The sequence below is a fragment of the Ovis aries genome, chromosome 3 (assembly GCF_016772045.2).
Source record: "Ovis aries strain OAR_USU_Benz2616 breed Rambouillet chromosome 3, ARS-UI_Ramb_v3.0, whole genome shotgun sequence".
Taxonomy (NCBI): Eukaryota; Metazoa; Chordata; class Mammalia; order Artiodactyla; family Bovidae; genus Ovis; species Ovis aries.
In genome coordinates this window covers 62,765,131-62,780,496 of record NC_056056.1, presented here as the reverse complement: position 1 = coordinate 62,780,496, position 15,366 = coordinate 62,765,131, and the positions used below count along the sequence as shown (strand labels likewise).

General features: G+C 37.9%; 1 protein-coding gene across 7 annotated transcripts in view; it reads left to right on the top strand.

The window, feature by feature from the left end:
• The window catches only part of GCFC2 (GC-rich sequence DNA-binding factor 2), an 81,542-nt gene that overhangs the window by 52,586 nt on the left and 13,590 nt on the right, over positions 1–15,366 (top strand). For 3 of the 7 annotated variants that reach the window (XR_009599829.1, XM_012170683.5, XM_004005926.6), the window contains exons 11-13: positions 480–630; positions 6,352–6,473; positions 13,655–13,731. Coding sequence is in view for 4 of the 7 variants with exons in the window: in XM_012170683.5 (XP_012026073.2) it covers positions 480–630; positions 6,352–6,473; positions 13,655–13,731 (350 nt within the window). In the remaining 3 variants the exon portion in view is untranslated. Of the gene's footprint in view, positions 1–479; positions 631–6,351; positions 6,474–13,654; positions 13,732–15,366 lie in introns of those variants that run through there. The other 4 variants (XM_042246106.2, XM_042246110.2, XM_042246109.1 and 1 more) reach the window with 4 other exon arrangements.

Genomic DNA, 15,366 nt, shown 5'->3' with positions numbered 1-15,366 from the left:
ATGCAAAGTATACATTTGTGCCAGTGAGACTTGGGAGAGCCAGAAGTGAATTTTGTATGAGGTAAGTATAACTTTAAAAGCAAATTCCATGGGTATTTTAACTGCTATTGTTATAAATGTATATTTTGTTCCTAACAGTACCTGCCATTTAATAGGTCCTGAACACACACAGGGCATTTCTGGACATGAATAAATGCGTGAAATGTAGTATCCTGTCTCACTGTCTAGACATCATGTGTTAGTCATGTCATCCTGTCTAGCCTTGGTGGTCTAGTACCGTATGTGCGTGAGTGCCATCACTTCAGTCATGTCCAACTCTCTGTGACCCTATAAACTGTAGCCCACTGTATACGTTGGGTTAAAATATGGAATTATTCTCCTTTGATCCTTAGAAGAGCTCTGGTAATTACTGAAAAAGTTAACTATTTAAAGATAAAGATTAAGAATTTATTTATAACTTGGATAATTTTATTTATAAGTTTGATTCCATAGGTTTAAAACAGATGCCATGGTTCACATCTGTAGAAGAATTTATAGATTGCAGTATGGAAGATTCAAAGAAGGAAGATAGTTCTGATAAGAAAATCTTGTCTACTGTCATCAACAAAACAGTTATTCCTCGACTTATAGGTACTATTTTATAATCTTGATAAAATTAAATTGTTCTTTATTTAAGTATAAGATCAGTAATTTCTGTTACAGTCACAAATTTTTTTCGTTTTTGGACACAACTGTAATATACAGTAAAAATCAACAGATTTATAATTTAAGCTGATTAAAAACAGCTTGTTTGTGTAAGTGACTGGCTATCAAACCCCTGATACTCTTGGACCTTTAGTATTTGTGACATTCGCATTATTTTCATTAGTTACTTTTATAAGTCATTTATTAGTGGCACACTTCGATCTCTACTATGTGTATGTCTTTTCCTTAACTTCTCCCCTTACATTTCTTCTCCTTTTTTAAAAAATTTGTATCGGAGTATGGTTGATTTATAATGTTGTGTTAGTTTCAAGTGTACAGCAAAGTGAATCAGTTATACATATATCCACATTTTCTTTTTAGATCCCTTTCCCATATAGGCCATTACAGAGTTTTGAGTAGATTTTCCTGTGCTGTATTGCAGGTTCTTACTAGTTATCTGTATAATAGTAGTGTGTCTAGTCAATCCAAATCTCCCAATTTATTCCTCCGCACATTTATCCCCTGGTAACCGTAAGTTTGTTTTCTACAGTCATGACTCTACTTCTGTTTCATAAATAAGTTTGTTTGTAGCCTTATTTTTAGATTCCACATAGAAACCATGTCACATGATATTTGTCTTTCTTTGTCTGACTTATTTCACTCAGTATGACAGTGTGGGTTCATCCATGTTGCTGCAAATGGCATTTTTTGTTATGTCTGGGTGATAATATTCCATGGTATATAATGGAATATTACCATATCTTCTTTATCCATGCCTCTATAGATGGACATTTAGCTTGTTTCCACGTCCTGGCTATTGTAAATAATGCTGCAGTGAACATTGGGGTGAGTGTATCTTTTCCAGTTATGGTTTTTCTCTGGGTTATATGCCCAGGAGTGAGATTGCTGAGTTATCTGGTAGTTCTGTTTTCAGCTTTTTAAGGAAGCTCCATACTATTCTCCATAGTGGCTGTTGCAACTCACATTTCCACCAACAGTGTAGGAGGGTTCCCTTATCTCCACACCCTCTCCAGCATTTATTGTTTGTAAATTTTTTGATGGTGACCATACTTTGGCCACCTCATGCAAAGAGCTGACTCATTGGAAAAGACTCTGATGCTGGGAGGGATTGGGGGCAGGAGGAAAAGGGGACGACAGAGGATGAGATGGCTGGATGGCATCACCGACTCGATGGACGTGAGTCTGAGTGAACTCCGGGAGTTGGTGATGGACAGGGAGGCCTGGCGTGCTGCGATTCATGGGGTTGCAAAGAGTTGGACATGACTGAGCAACTGAACTGAACTGATTCTGACCTGTGTGAGGTGATGCTTCATTGTAGTTTTGATTTCCATTTCTGATGTTGTCATCTTTGCATGTGCTATCTGGCCATCTATATGTCTTCTTTGGAAAAATGTCTGTTTAGATCCTCTGCCTTCTGGATTACTTATTGTCTGATATTGAGTTGCGTGAGCTGTTTGTATATTTTGGAGATTAATCCCTTTGTTAGTTGCATTGTTTGCAAATATTTTCTCTCATTCTGAGGGTTATCTTCTTGTTTTGCTTATGGTCCTTTGCTGTACAAACCCTTTTAGTTAAATTAAATCCCATTTGTTAATTTTTGTTTTTATTTTCATTGCTCTAAGAGTTGGATCAAAAAAGATCTTGCTGCAGTTTATATCAAAGAGTGTCATGTCAATGTTTTCTTCTAAAAGTTTTTTTTTAGTGTCTGGCCTTACATTTAGGTCTTTAATCCCTTTTGAGTTTATTTTTGTGTATGGTGAGTTTCTTCTTTCTTTAAAAAAACATTACTACATTTCCCTTACTTCTACTAGTACTCAGAGCTGTTGGGCATTGATGCTTGTGCCTCAGTCTGAACTTGTTTTATCTGAAATTATACTTGATAAGGATCTGTTCCACCATGTCACTGAGGATGGATTCTGACTGCAAAGTCTGCAAACTCTTAAACACTAAAGCAACCTGCTTTATATTGCTTCTCAGCCAACTTGACTAAACTTTAAAGATTTTCCTCAGAATAATTTACAGTGCAATCATGGGGTATCTTGGAAAGATAGTGCTTTTAACCATTTACTTTTAGCTGTTAAGCATTATTAATGATAGCATAGAATGTATATGCCTCATTTAAGTATTCATCTGAAAATTCCAAATACTTCACTTTACGATAGCTCTTTTTGAGCTTCCTGGGTAACTGCATACTGTCCTCTAGTGCCATCTATATCTGTGTTCTTCAGTAGCCGTATATCACTCATGACTATCACATTAAATAGTGCAGATGTCAGAAGTTTTTTTCTTTCATCACAGAAAGTTCTTTTGGACAGTGCTTTTCTGCTTGATTTTCAATCAAAAAGGACTGGAAGAACAAGTCCAGATCTCTTCTTAGAACACCAGATCTCTTATCAGAGTAACTTCTGAATATATCTACTTGGCAACTCAAATTCCAAATGCAAAGTCACACTTGTCATCTTTGTTTCAGACTTGTCCCTCTTATATTACTTCTCTAGAAAATGGTACCTCCACCTACCCACATATTCAAACCAGAACCTCCAAGTCATCTACTCCTGCTTTTTTCTTACCTCTTTATATAAGCAATTGCCACATCTGTTACTTTTTACCTTTTCCTAACCCACTTTCTATACTTCAGCCATGGTGATCTGTCTAAAATGTAAGTCTGATTCTTTCATGCCTCACTTAAAACACTAGTCTAAACTGCCTTTAGGTTGAAGTCTAATCTCTTTAACATGCATTCTAGGACTTTCAGGATTTTGTCTCTGTTTAGTAGTTCTCTAGCCCCATCTTTTGCCAAGCTCAGTTCCTTCTTCCCCTCATCTCCATCTCTGCTGGTTTGAAGCTATCTTCTCCTTGACCTTTACGTCTTCTACACTCCATCCACCTGACAAATCCCTTAACCCTATATCTCTTTCATGTAGCTAACTAACTCCTCTTCATCTTTCAGAACTCTGTTACAGACATCTTTTCTAGGAACTGGGTTAGGCATACCTTTTCAGGATTCCTGAAGTACTCTAATCCTTAGGATGGTACATTATAATTGCTTACCTAAGCAACTATATATATATGTATATAATATATTTGTATTTGACATTAGACAAAATTGTTCTGAGGCAAACCTAATCTTACTTATTGCTGTATTTCTAATAGTTAATGCTAGGCACATAGTAGACTCTCAGTATTAGTTGGCCAAATATTTCTAAGATTATTACAAGCCTAACCTTCTAGATGCCTGAGAAATCAGTTTTATATTTGATTTGGGATTTTTTTTAACCTATTTAAATTTTTAAAATATAAATTTATTTATTTTAATTGGAGGTTAATTACTTTACAATATTGTATTGGTTTTGCCATACATCAACATGAATCCACCACCTGTTTAAATTTTTAAAAAATTATTTAACTTGTATTTTATGAGTCAAGCATATTTGTTAACTTCAGCATATACATCAGTAAACAAAATAATAATCCCTGATGTTATGGAGCTTTCATTCTGTGAAGGAGACAAATGATGAACAAGTAAAATCTATAGTATGTTAGTTACAAGGGCCGAGGAGAAAAATAAAGTAAGGGGGAAAGATACAAATTATGAAACAGGAGTGCAATTTAAAATAGTTTGGCCAGGGAAGGGCTTCCTGGGAAGGTCACAAATGAGCAGATTTCCAAAAGGAAGTAAAGAAGTGGGCCAAATGAGTGTCTGAGGTGACAGCATCCTAGGCGGTAGAAACAGCACAGGCAAAGGCCCTGAGGCAGGCGCTAGCCTGATTGACTTGAAAAACAGCAGACAGGCCAGAGTAACTTTAGTAGAGTGAGCAATAGGGACAGTAAGAAGAGGTTAGCAGGATAACAGTGGCTGTGTCATATGGGGCCTAATAATTGTTTGTAAGGACTTTTACTGTAAGTGAGCAAGAAGCAATTGGAGAGTTTTGAGCAGAGAAGTGGCAGGATCTGCCTTATCATTAAAACAGACTTCTGGTTCCTGTGTTAAGAATGAACTGTATGCAGATCAGTTATGAAGCTTTTTCAGTAATCTAAGCAACGGTGGTTTGACTTGAGTGTTAAAAATGGAGGTGGCTGGAAAGTGGTCAAGTTCTGTATATACTTCAAAAGTATTAACACTGACAGAATTTGATATGGATTGTGGAACAAGAGAGAAAGAGAGGAATCAAGAATGACTAAGTGGCTTTTGGCCTGAGCAGCTGGAAGGACAGAGCTGCCATTTTCTCAGATGGAAAAGACTGAGAGGAGCAAGTTTTGGGTAGGAGGTATGGCAAGAGCTCAGTTTGACACCTGTTGGGTTTGAGATGCCTGTCATCCAAATGGAGCTGTCAACTAGGCTGTTAAATATATGAGTCTAAAGGATAGATCCACGTAGGAGATATAAATTTGGAGTGTATCAGCACATAGGCAGCATTTAAAGCCACAAAACTGACTTGACATACTAAGGGTATAAATATAAATAGGAAAGAGAAGGTAAAGGACCTGAGTCCTGAGGTCCAGCATTTAGAAAGTAAACAGGAATACAAGCAGACAATAAAGGAGACTAGAGAGGTCAGTGAGAAACCAGCAGTATCCTGGAAGCCAAGTTTAAAAAAAAATGTTGTAGTTATTGCTGTTAAATCAGATGGAGACTAGAATCAGCCATTAGATTTTGCAATGTGAAAGTTATCTGTGACTTGATAAGAGTAGTTTAGGGGAACAGCTGGAGGTAAGGCCTAACTGAAGTGAATTCAGGAGTTTGAGGAAAGAAATTGGAGATAGGAAGTTTCAACAGTTGCTGAGTAATTTTGTTGTAAAACGAAGGAAAGAAATAGGGCAGCTCTAGAGAGGAAAGTAGAGTCAACAGAGGGATTATTTTTAATACAAGAGAAAAAATTGTAGAGTGATGGAAAAGATCCAGCAGAAGTGATGGTGATACTGAAGTGAGAGGGCAGAATTCCAGGAGCAGAATCTTCAAGTAAGCCAAAGGGGTTGGAGTCTTTTGTACAAATGAAAGGTTGGCATTAGCAAGGAGGCTAGTGCTTCATCCATGGAAATGGGAGGCAAGCTAGAATTTATGGGCACAGATGCTGCTAGAGTCGTAGATGCTATGGTAGGAGCTTGTGGAGCTTCTCTTCTGATTGATTCTGTTTTTCTCATCAAATTGGGAAGTAATCAACTGACAGTGAGAGCAAGGGTGGAGAAAAGAAATCATAAGAAATAGTCATCTGGAAGAGTAAAGTCCATTGACTGAGAGCAAGGAGGAAGGAGAAGGCAGGAAATAACTCTCTTGCAAGAGGGAAAGAGAATGGGCCAGAGAAACAAAATGTGATTGCTGGGCAGTGTTTTGGTCTCACTGGATGTCGTGTTAATCAATTTAAAGTGTACTTTTTTCCAGTCATGTTTTAACTGCATGGTTTCAGACACCAACACTGTGACAAGGTGATTTAACTAGAGTTGCAGTTGAGCCATACAAGTTCAGCAAAACCCAAAAAAGACAAGAAAATTGAATATGTATGCAAATACATAATGTACTATTGGCATTGATTTTTTTAAACCACAAGAGGAGGGAAGTAGCATTTGCAAAAGGCCTCAATTGTTTATATGTGACAAGCAAAGTAGTCCAGTAACTAAACTGTGCACCACTGAAAATTTTTGTTTCAGGCTTTGTAGAATTCATTTGGGATCCCTTGTCAACCACACAGACAACAAGTTTAATAACGCAGTGCAGAATGATTCTTGAAGAACAGTCCACTTGTGAAAATGAAGTTAATAAAGGCAAACAGGTAATAATGTCTAGAATTATAAATTTCTTAATTTACTTTTAAATCAATATAATTTATTATAAATCTTTGTTTTCAGATGATGCAGAAACAATTTCAGAACACGATGAAAAATATTTAGGACTGACCATTTTTTGCTCAATATAATTAGTAATATGCAAGGATATACCTTGATATTTCCAAACATTCTTACAGAAATCATAATCATTATCATAGAACACACAAACGTGCAGTAAGACCCAGATTATTACTTTCATTATTATTAGCGTATTTCTCTCTGTTCAATGGTCTGATTTGTTCAACAGGTCTCATGGCCCAACCACCTGTTTTTCAGGTTTGTGAATGTACATTGGCCCTGCAGAGATGAACAGGCATAAATACATTAGTACACATTGATTCCTTCTAAAAGAAAAGAAAGCTAATTACATTTGTTCTTTGGGCAAAAATCTAGTAATAGTATGACCTTCAGTTCAGTTCAGTTCAGTCGCTCAGTATGTCCAACTCTTCGCAACCCCATGAATCACAGCACACCAGGCCTCCCTGTCCATCACCAACTCCTGGAGTTCACTCAGACTCACGTCCATCGAGTCGGTGATGCCATCCAGCCATCTCATCCTCTGTCGTCCCCTTCTCCTCCTGCCCCCAATGCCTCCCAGAATCAGAGTCTTTTCCAATGAGTCAACTCTTTGCATGAGGTGGCCAAAGTACTAGAGTTTAAGCTTTCATCAGTTCTTCCAAAGAACAACCAGGGCTGATCTCCTTCAGAATGGACTGGTTGGATCTCCTTGCAGTCCAAGGGACTCTCAAGAGTCTTCTCCAATACCACAGTTCAAAAGTATCAATTCTTCGGCACTCAGCTTTCTTCACAATCCAACTCTCACATCCATACGTGACTACTGGAAAAACCATAGCCTTGACTATACAGACCTTTGTTGGCAAAGTAATTTTAAAACTAGACTAACATTCAGTATTTTAACTAGTTATCTGTAATCTGCATAGTCAAGAACAGGTAGCTCTTTGAGGATTCGAAGTTTAATAGGATAGATTCTCAGCATAATGTAGAATTGAGTTTTACTGAACATAAGACGTAAAGAGGAAGGAACTTTTCAGAGGCTGTGGTGAGAGTTTCTTGAATCTTTTATTGCAGTACTCTTTAAAAATCATTTTGTTTGTTGATAATAATAGTGTAGATTCATGCGGTTAAAAGAGTAAGACAATTTTCTGTTGAGTTTTAAGAGAATTAAGAGAGAGATTCACAGACTGGAGGAAACCCAGAGTGGAATAATCAGAGTAGTTGAAAAGCGAGGAGATATGTCATATTCATATTCTGTGCACCAATAAGTTCCAAGTAAAGAAGGAGGGAAGCTGTAAGAAGAAAAAGAGAGAAGAGGATACCAGCGTGATTCTGCCATCAAGAATCATGTAATCTTAGAGGAAAAAAGCTACATATAAACTGTTACTTGAAGTAGGAAGTAAGTGGGAATGACAAGACTTACTTGTCTAATTTCTGCTATGTACTCAGTACTCTGTTAGGTCTTATTCCTGTGTCAGCCCACTTAGTCCCAGCAATCCTGTTAAAAATGGGTGATAGGGCTTCCCTGGTAGCTCAGTGGTAAAGAATCCGCCTGCCAGCGCAGGAGACATAGGTTCAATACCTGGTCCAGGAAGATCCCACATGCAGTGGAGCAACTGAGCCCATGTACCAAGCTGTTGAGCCTGTGCTCTAGAACCTGGGAGCTGCAATCACTGAAGCCTGTGCGCCCGTGCTCCGCAATGAGAGAAGCCCATGCTCATTGCAACTGGAGAAGAGCCTGAGTAGAAGTGAAAACCCAGAGTAGCCAAAAATAAATAATTTTTAAATAACAGATGATAGCTTCATCTTACAGATGAAGAATCTGAATCACAGAAACCTGTTCACAGTAATATCTTGAGTTAGAACTAAGATTTGTACCTTGGTTAGTCTTACTTTGGGCATCCCCAGAGGCTCAGCGGTAAAGAATCTGCCTGTGATGCAGAAAACACAGGAGACGTGAATTGGATCCCAGGATTGGGAAGATCCCCCCGGAGGAGGGTATGGCAACCCACTCCAGGATTCTTGCCTGGAGAATCCCATGGACAGAGGAGCCTGGCAGACTACAGTCCATGGGGTTGCAAAGAGTCAAACACGACTGAAGCGACTGAGCACACATGCACTCAGTCTCACTTTAGAACCCAAACTCATCTCACCGACCACGTTGCCTCTCCATGAGTGGCTCCGATAATGTGCTGTGAAGCTTCAAAAAAGAGCCCGGAGAGAGAAATTTCAGCAGTGAAAGAATTTTTGTTACATGTGGCATTGAGCAAGGACCTAAAGGAAAGAATAGGATTTGAACATCATAGCAACTGAAGGAGAAAGGGCATTTTCCACTCACCTCCAACAGGATAAAAACATGTGAAAATCATGCAAGAATTAGATTCAACTTGAAAGAAGATGTACTTGGAGGTAATGTTTATGTTTGATGAAGGAATAAATTTATTTTGTGTTGTTACAAAGCATAGAACCAAGACGAGTATGTTAGAGCAAGCAAACAAACAAACAGCTATATAATCCTATATTTGCTCTCTACATGGGATTATGTAATTATAGTCTAAATGTAAATAGTACATTTACATGTACAGTTTTTTAAACACTTACACATTTTCTCATTTGATCCTCAAAACCTTGTAAAACATGTTGATTTTAATTACATTTTTACAGGTGAGGAAGCTGGGGCCTAGAGGGCCAAGTCACTTTAAAAGATCACTTTTAACAGTGGCAGGCCTGGCATTTTGTAACCACTAAAGTCTTTAAACAGTTTATGGATTCACTCATGAAGTTTTTATACTGGTAATCTTAATTCTGAAAACCCTCCTACTGTGAATGTTGGAAATGGGTTTTTGGCTTTAGTAGGAGACTGCAACTGTATTAGGACTTTTCAGCTTTGGCATTCTTGGCATTTGGAACCAATATTTCTTTGTGTGAGCCTGTTCTGTGCAGTAAGCTCCCTGGTCTCTACTCACTGGATGCTAGTAGCAGTTCCCAGTCTTGACAACCAAAAATATCTCTAGACTGAAGCATGGCAAAGTTACTCCCACTTGAGAATCAGTGTACTATGTAATATCCCAGGTTAGTAACACAGTTTGCTGGTGAGCTTACTCTGTTTTTATTAGTGATGTTCAAAGAATTGAAGAGAATGAGAAAGGCTCCAAAAGCACCAATCAGACACCACAGTTCCTGATTTTCAAGTGAAAAGTAAATGATTCTGTAAGCTAATGCCTGGTGAGAATAGTTTTAATTCTGAAGTTCTAAAATAGATTATTGCAGAGATGGATTATGAACACTTAAGAAAGCAGTGATTACTGTAACCTCTCATTGATGGGGTTCCTAAAACCAAATATTTGTCAAAGCATATTCTTCCATATTCCTAATATCTCAGTTACTTCCACTAAGTAAGATACTGTACAGGTACAGTAAATAATTATTTAAATATGTTATAATTTTCTTACAGATCAAATCGGGGGGAAATAGGGTACAGTTAGATACAAAGAAAACCAGTAAAAGTATACCTAAAGAATACTGATTCATAAGGCTAGAATCCTCTCAGCTTTGTTCTGTTTGGTATTTTTATTGAATTGGAGTATGTAAAATACATGCTAATGAAATTTCTCAATGGCAGAAGACTAAGAATTCTATCATAAATCTATGGATAATAGAATTAGAATCCAAAAGAATTTCAAAACACTGAGAAAAGGACTGACTCTCAAAATATAAAATGTAAGAAGAATATACATAATGTCCTACCACTGTGTTCAAAAATTCAACTGCATAAATAAAAGATGGGAGAGGCACAACTTTAAAGCAAGACAGGAAAACAGCGGGGATTGTAATCGTCCGTAAACTCAGTATGAGTCAGCAGTGTCACTTGAGTAGCAGAAAGACTAATGGAAGTTCATCCTTTAGGTGTCTGCTCTTTTGAATAAAATTGTTATATGTGCTTTCTTCATTTCCCTGGGCTATTTGCATTTAATTTTAGGTTAAAGTATATTAAATGGAGAGTGTCTAAGATGGTATGAGAAAGAGAAAATATAGAAAAGTGAGATATCAATCTTAAAATCTGAAGAGTTTTCATATGGAAGGATGATTAGATTTGTTCTGCATAATCTTGAGAGGTATACTAAGAACAATCTGTGGAAGGTGTAGGAGAGAAGTTTGTTTCTCATTCTTAACTGAAATCTAATGGCCCTTGAATCAAGGAAAATTGGAAGTGGTCAAACAGGAGATGGCAAGAGTGAACATTAACATTTTAGGAATCAGCAAACTAAAATGGACTGGAATGGGTGAATTTAACTCAGATGACCCTTATATCTACTACTGTGGGCAAGAATCCCTTAGAAGAAATGGAGTAGCCATTGTAGTCAACAAAAGAGTCCGAAATGCAGTACTTGGATGCAGTCTCAAAAATGAAGATGATCTCTGTTCGTTTCCAAGGCAAACTATTCAATATCACCAAATTCAAACTTAAATTGAAGAAAGTAGGGAAAACCACTAGACCATTCAGGTCTGCCCTAAATCAAATCCCTTACGATTATACAGTGGAAGTGAGAAATAGATTCAAGGGACTATATCTAATAGACAGAGTGCCTGAAGAACTATGGACGGAGGTTCGTGCCATTGTACAGGAGACAGGGATCAAGACCATCCCCAAGAAAAAGAAATGCAAGAAGGCATAATGGCTGTCTGAGGAGGCCTTACAAATAGCTGTGAAAAGAAGAGAGGTGAAAAGCAAAGGAGAAAAGGAAAGATATACCTATTTGAATGCAGAGTTCCAAAGAATAGCAATGGGAGATAAGAAAGCCTTCCTCAGTAATCAGTGCAAAGAAATAGAGGAAAACAATAGATTGGGAGAGACTAGAGATCTCTTCAAGAAAAATAGAGATACCAAGGGAACATTTCATGCAAAGATGGGCTCAATAACGGACAGAAATGGTATGGACCTAACAGAAACAGAAGATATTAAGAAGAGATGGCAAGAATATACAGAAGAACTGTACAAAAAAGATCTTCATGACCCAGAAAGTCACGATGGTATGGTCACTCACCTAGAACCAGACACCGTGGAATGTGAAGTCAAATGGGCCTTAGGAAGCATCTATGAACAAAGCTAGTGGAGGTAATGGAATTCCAGTTGAGCTATTTCAAATCCTAAAAGATGATGCTGTGAAAGAGTTGCACTCAATATGCCAACATATTTGGAAAACTCAGCTGTGGCCCCAGGACTGGAAAAGGTCAGTTTTCATTCTAATCCCAAAGAAAGGCAATGCCAAAGAATGCTCAAACTACCACACAATTACACTCATCTCATGCTAGCAAAGTAATGCTCAAAATTCTCCAAGCCAGGCTTCAACAGTACATGAACTGAGAACTTCCAGATGTTCAGGCTGGTTTTAGAAAAGGCAGAGGAACCAGAGATCAAATTGCCAATGTCCGTTGGATTATTGAAAAAACAAGAGAGTTCCAGAAAACATCTATTTCTGCTTTATTGACTATACCAAAGTCTTTGATTGTGCAGATCACCACAAACTGTGGAAAATTCTTCAAGAGATGGGAATACAGACCACCTGACCTGCCTCTTGAGAAATCTGTATGCAGGTCAGGAAGCAACAGTTAGAACTGTGCATGGAACAACAGACTGGTTCCAAATTGGGAAAGGAGTACGTCAAGGCTATATATTGTCACCCTGCTTATTTAACTTATATGCACAGTACATCATGAGAAATGCTGGGCTGGGTAAAGCCCAAGCTGGGCTCAAGATTGCCGGGAGAAATATCAATAACCTCAGATATGTAAAGGACACCACCCTTATGGCAGAATGTGAAGAAGAACTAAAAAGCCTCTTGATGAAAGTGAAAGAGGAGAGTGAAAAAGCTGGCTTAAAACTCAACATTCAGAAAACTAAGATCCTGGCATCCGGTCCCATCACTTCATGGCAAATAGATGGAGAAACAGTGGAAACAATGACAGGCTTTTTTGGGGGGGTGGGCTCCAAAATCACTGCAGATGGTGACTGCAGCAGTGAAATTAAAAGATGCTTGCTCCTTGGAAGAAAAGTTATGACCAACCTAGACAGCATATTAAAAAGCAGAGACATTACTTTGCCAACAAAAGTCCATCTAGTCAAGTCTATGGTTTTTCCAGTAGTTATGTATGGGTGTGAGAGTTGGACTATAAAGAAAGCTGAGCACTGAAAAACTGATGGTTTTGAACTGTGGTGTTGGAGAGGACTCTTGAGAGTCCCTTGAACTACAAGGAGATCCAACCAGTCCATTGTAAAGGAAATCAGTCCTGAATATTCATTGGAAGGACTGATTCTGAAGCTGAAACTCCCAACTTTGGCCACCTGATGTGAAGAACTGACTTACGGGAAAAGATCCTGATTCTGGGAAAGATTGAAGGCGGGAGAGAAGGGGACGACAGAGGATGAGATGGTTGGATGGCATTACCAACTCAATAAACATGAGTTTGAGTAAACTCTGGGGATTGGTGATGGACACAGGGTCCTGGCCTGTTGCAGTCCATGGGGTCACAAAGAGTCAGACACAACTGAGTGACTGAACCGACTAACTGACATACTCACCAGAATTGCAAGCTTTTAAAAACCCTAAAAATACGACTTATTAAAGGTGTAGGGGATCAGGATTTCTCATACTGACTAGTGGGACTATAAATGGGATACCCCTATTTCAGAAAACAACTTGGCATTCTCTCCACTGTTGACATGAACTGGATTCTAGCAATTCCATCTCTACATATATACCCATTAGAAATATATGCCCATGCATACTAAAAGACATGCTCTACAGGAATTTATATAGTAACTTGATTCATAATAACCCCTAAACTAAAGAACAGCTAAATAAATGTTCTATCATGGAACAGAATACTATGCTGCAATGAAAAGGCACCAGCCACGGCAGTATGCAACCACATGGATGAATAAAGTTCTCTTGTACCTAATTTACAGTTACTTTAACACCTAGGTCTTTGAGTGTGTACAAATTTGCACTATTCTGTTAAAATTGCTTCTTTTGGTTCATACATTTCTTTTTTTGGTTCATACCTTTCTATCTATGACTATCACTGATGCTTTTACATTTTTTAAAAATAGGATTTACTTAAATCCATTGTTTCAAGAATGAAGAAGGCAATAGAAGATGATGTTTTTATTCCTCTGTATCCAAAGAGGTAAGAGTTGCTAATTTCTAGATTTTATGAAATAGTTACTCCTGCAATACAAATTCATTTAAGAGTGTAATGTAGAAGAAACTAAACATATTGTTTTCAAAACACACATACCTATTAAGATGCAAATTGATATTTCAACAAATATTTCTTAATCCCCTTTTATATGCCATGTATGATGTAATGATAGTCCTGAAAACATGACAGTTGGCATAGCCAGGTAGTTAGAAACACAGCCTCTGGAGTGCAGATTCACCATTCCTAGACGCTTGGCCTTGGGTCAAGACCAAGTGTCTTTCCATGCATCAGTGTCTTTGTATATAAAATGGACATTAAATTAATGCCTATCTCATAGGAGACTGTGAAGATGAAGAGAGTGCTTAGAATAATGCCTGACATGGAAAGCTCAAAATAAGGCCTGGAATATCACTGAGGGGCCAGAAACTACATCTTTGAAATATATATTTACTTCTAAATGATCAGACAAGGAGTATTTGATGCATATTGGTAGATTTGCTAAGAAAGCATTAATTGTAGTAATGGATTATGGACTGAAGCTCACTCTACAGTGAGTACTCACATGATCAAAGAGTTGTTCTATGGAAAGGAAAAAAGAGCTAAGCTTGCTAGTTAATTTGAATCCTGAAAAGATGCCTGCATGTAAAAATTCACCCCAATTAAGGTTTGTTGACTTCCCAGATTGCTCAGTGGTAAAGAAACCACCTGCTAATGCAGGAAATGCAGGTTCAATCCCTAGGTTGGGAAGATTCCCTGGAGGAGGAAATGGCAACCCACTCCAGTATTCTTGCCTGGGAAATCCCATGCACAGAGGAACTTGGCAGACTACCTTCCATGGGGTCACAAAAGAGTCAGACCTGATTTAACAACAATTAAGATTTGTTATGTTTTAGAGCCTTCAGGGCTCCCCAATGGCTCAGTTGATAAAGAATCCGTCTGCGATGCGGGAGACCTGGGTTTGATTCCCTGGGTTGGGAAGATCCCCTGAAGAAGGGAAAGGCTACCCACTCCAGTATTCTGGTCCAGATAATTCCATGGACTGTATAGTCCATGTGGTCGCAAAGAGTCAGACATGACTGAGCGACTTTCAGTGTTTTAGGTAACTAATATATCTGCACAGTTAAAAAGTAAGAATGTGTATTTAAAATTTTTACTAATGTTTAGAATGAAAAGTCTTATTCTCTCCTGCTCGTGACCTCCATCCACCCAGTTTTTGCCTTCTTTTCTGTACACATGCAAGAATACTCACTGTTGGTAATTTTTTTTTTTTTTTACCTTTTTGGAATTTCTCTCTGCAATTAGAATTAAATACTTTAGATAGAATTTTAATACTTACAATGCAATTAGAATTAATCTTATTTCCCCCTCTTTTTTATAGGAAAGTAAGTATATTATAGTCACAACCGTTGTTTTGTGCGTTACTTTGACTTAGTACATCTTTGAGATCTTTTTGTATCATCCGCAGATGTTTCCTCATGCTTTTTTAGCTGTACAATATGCCATTATATGGCCAAATTGTAGTTGATGAACATGTAAGCAGTAAACCTTTACAGTGTTGTGAACAATTTTATGGACATAGTATCCTGTACATGTGCAAATGTATCTATAGAAGGCATTCTC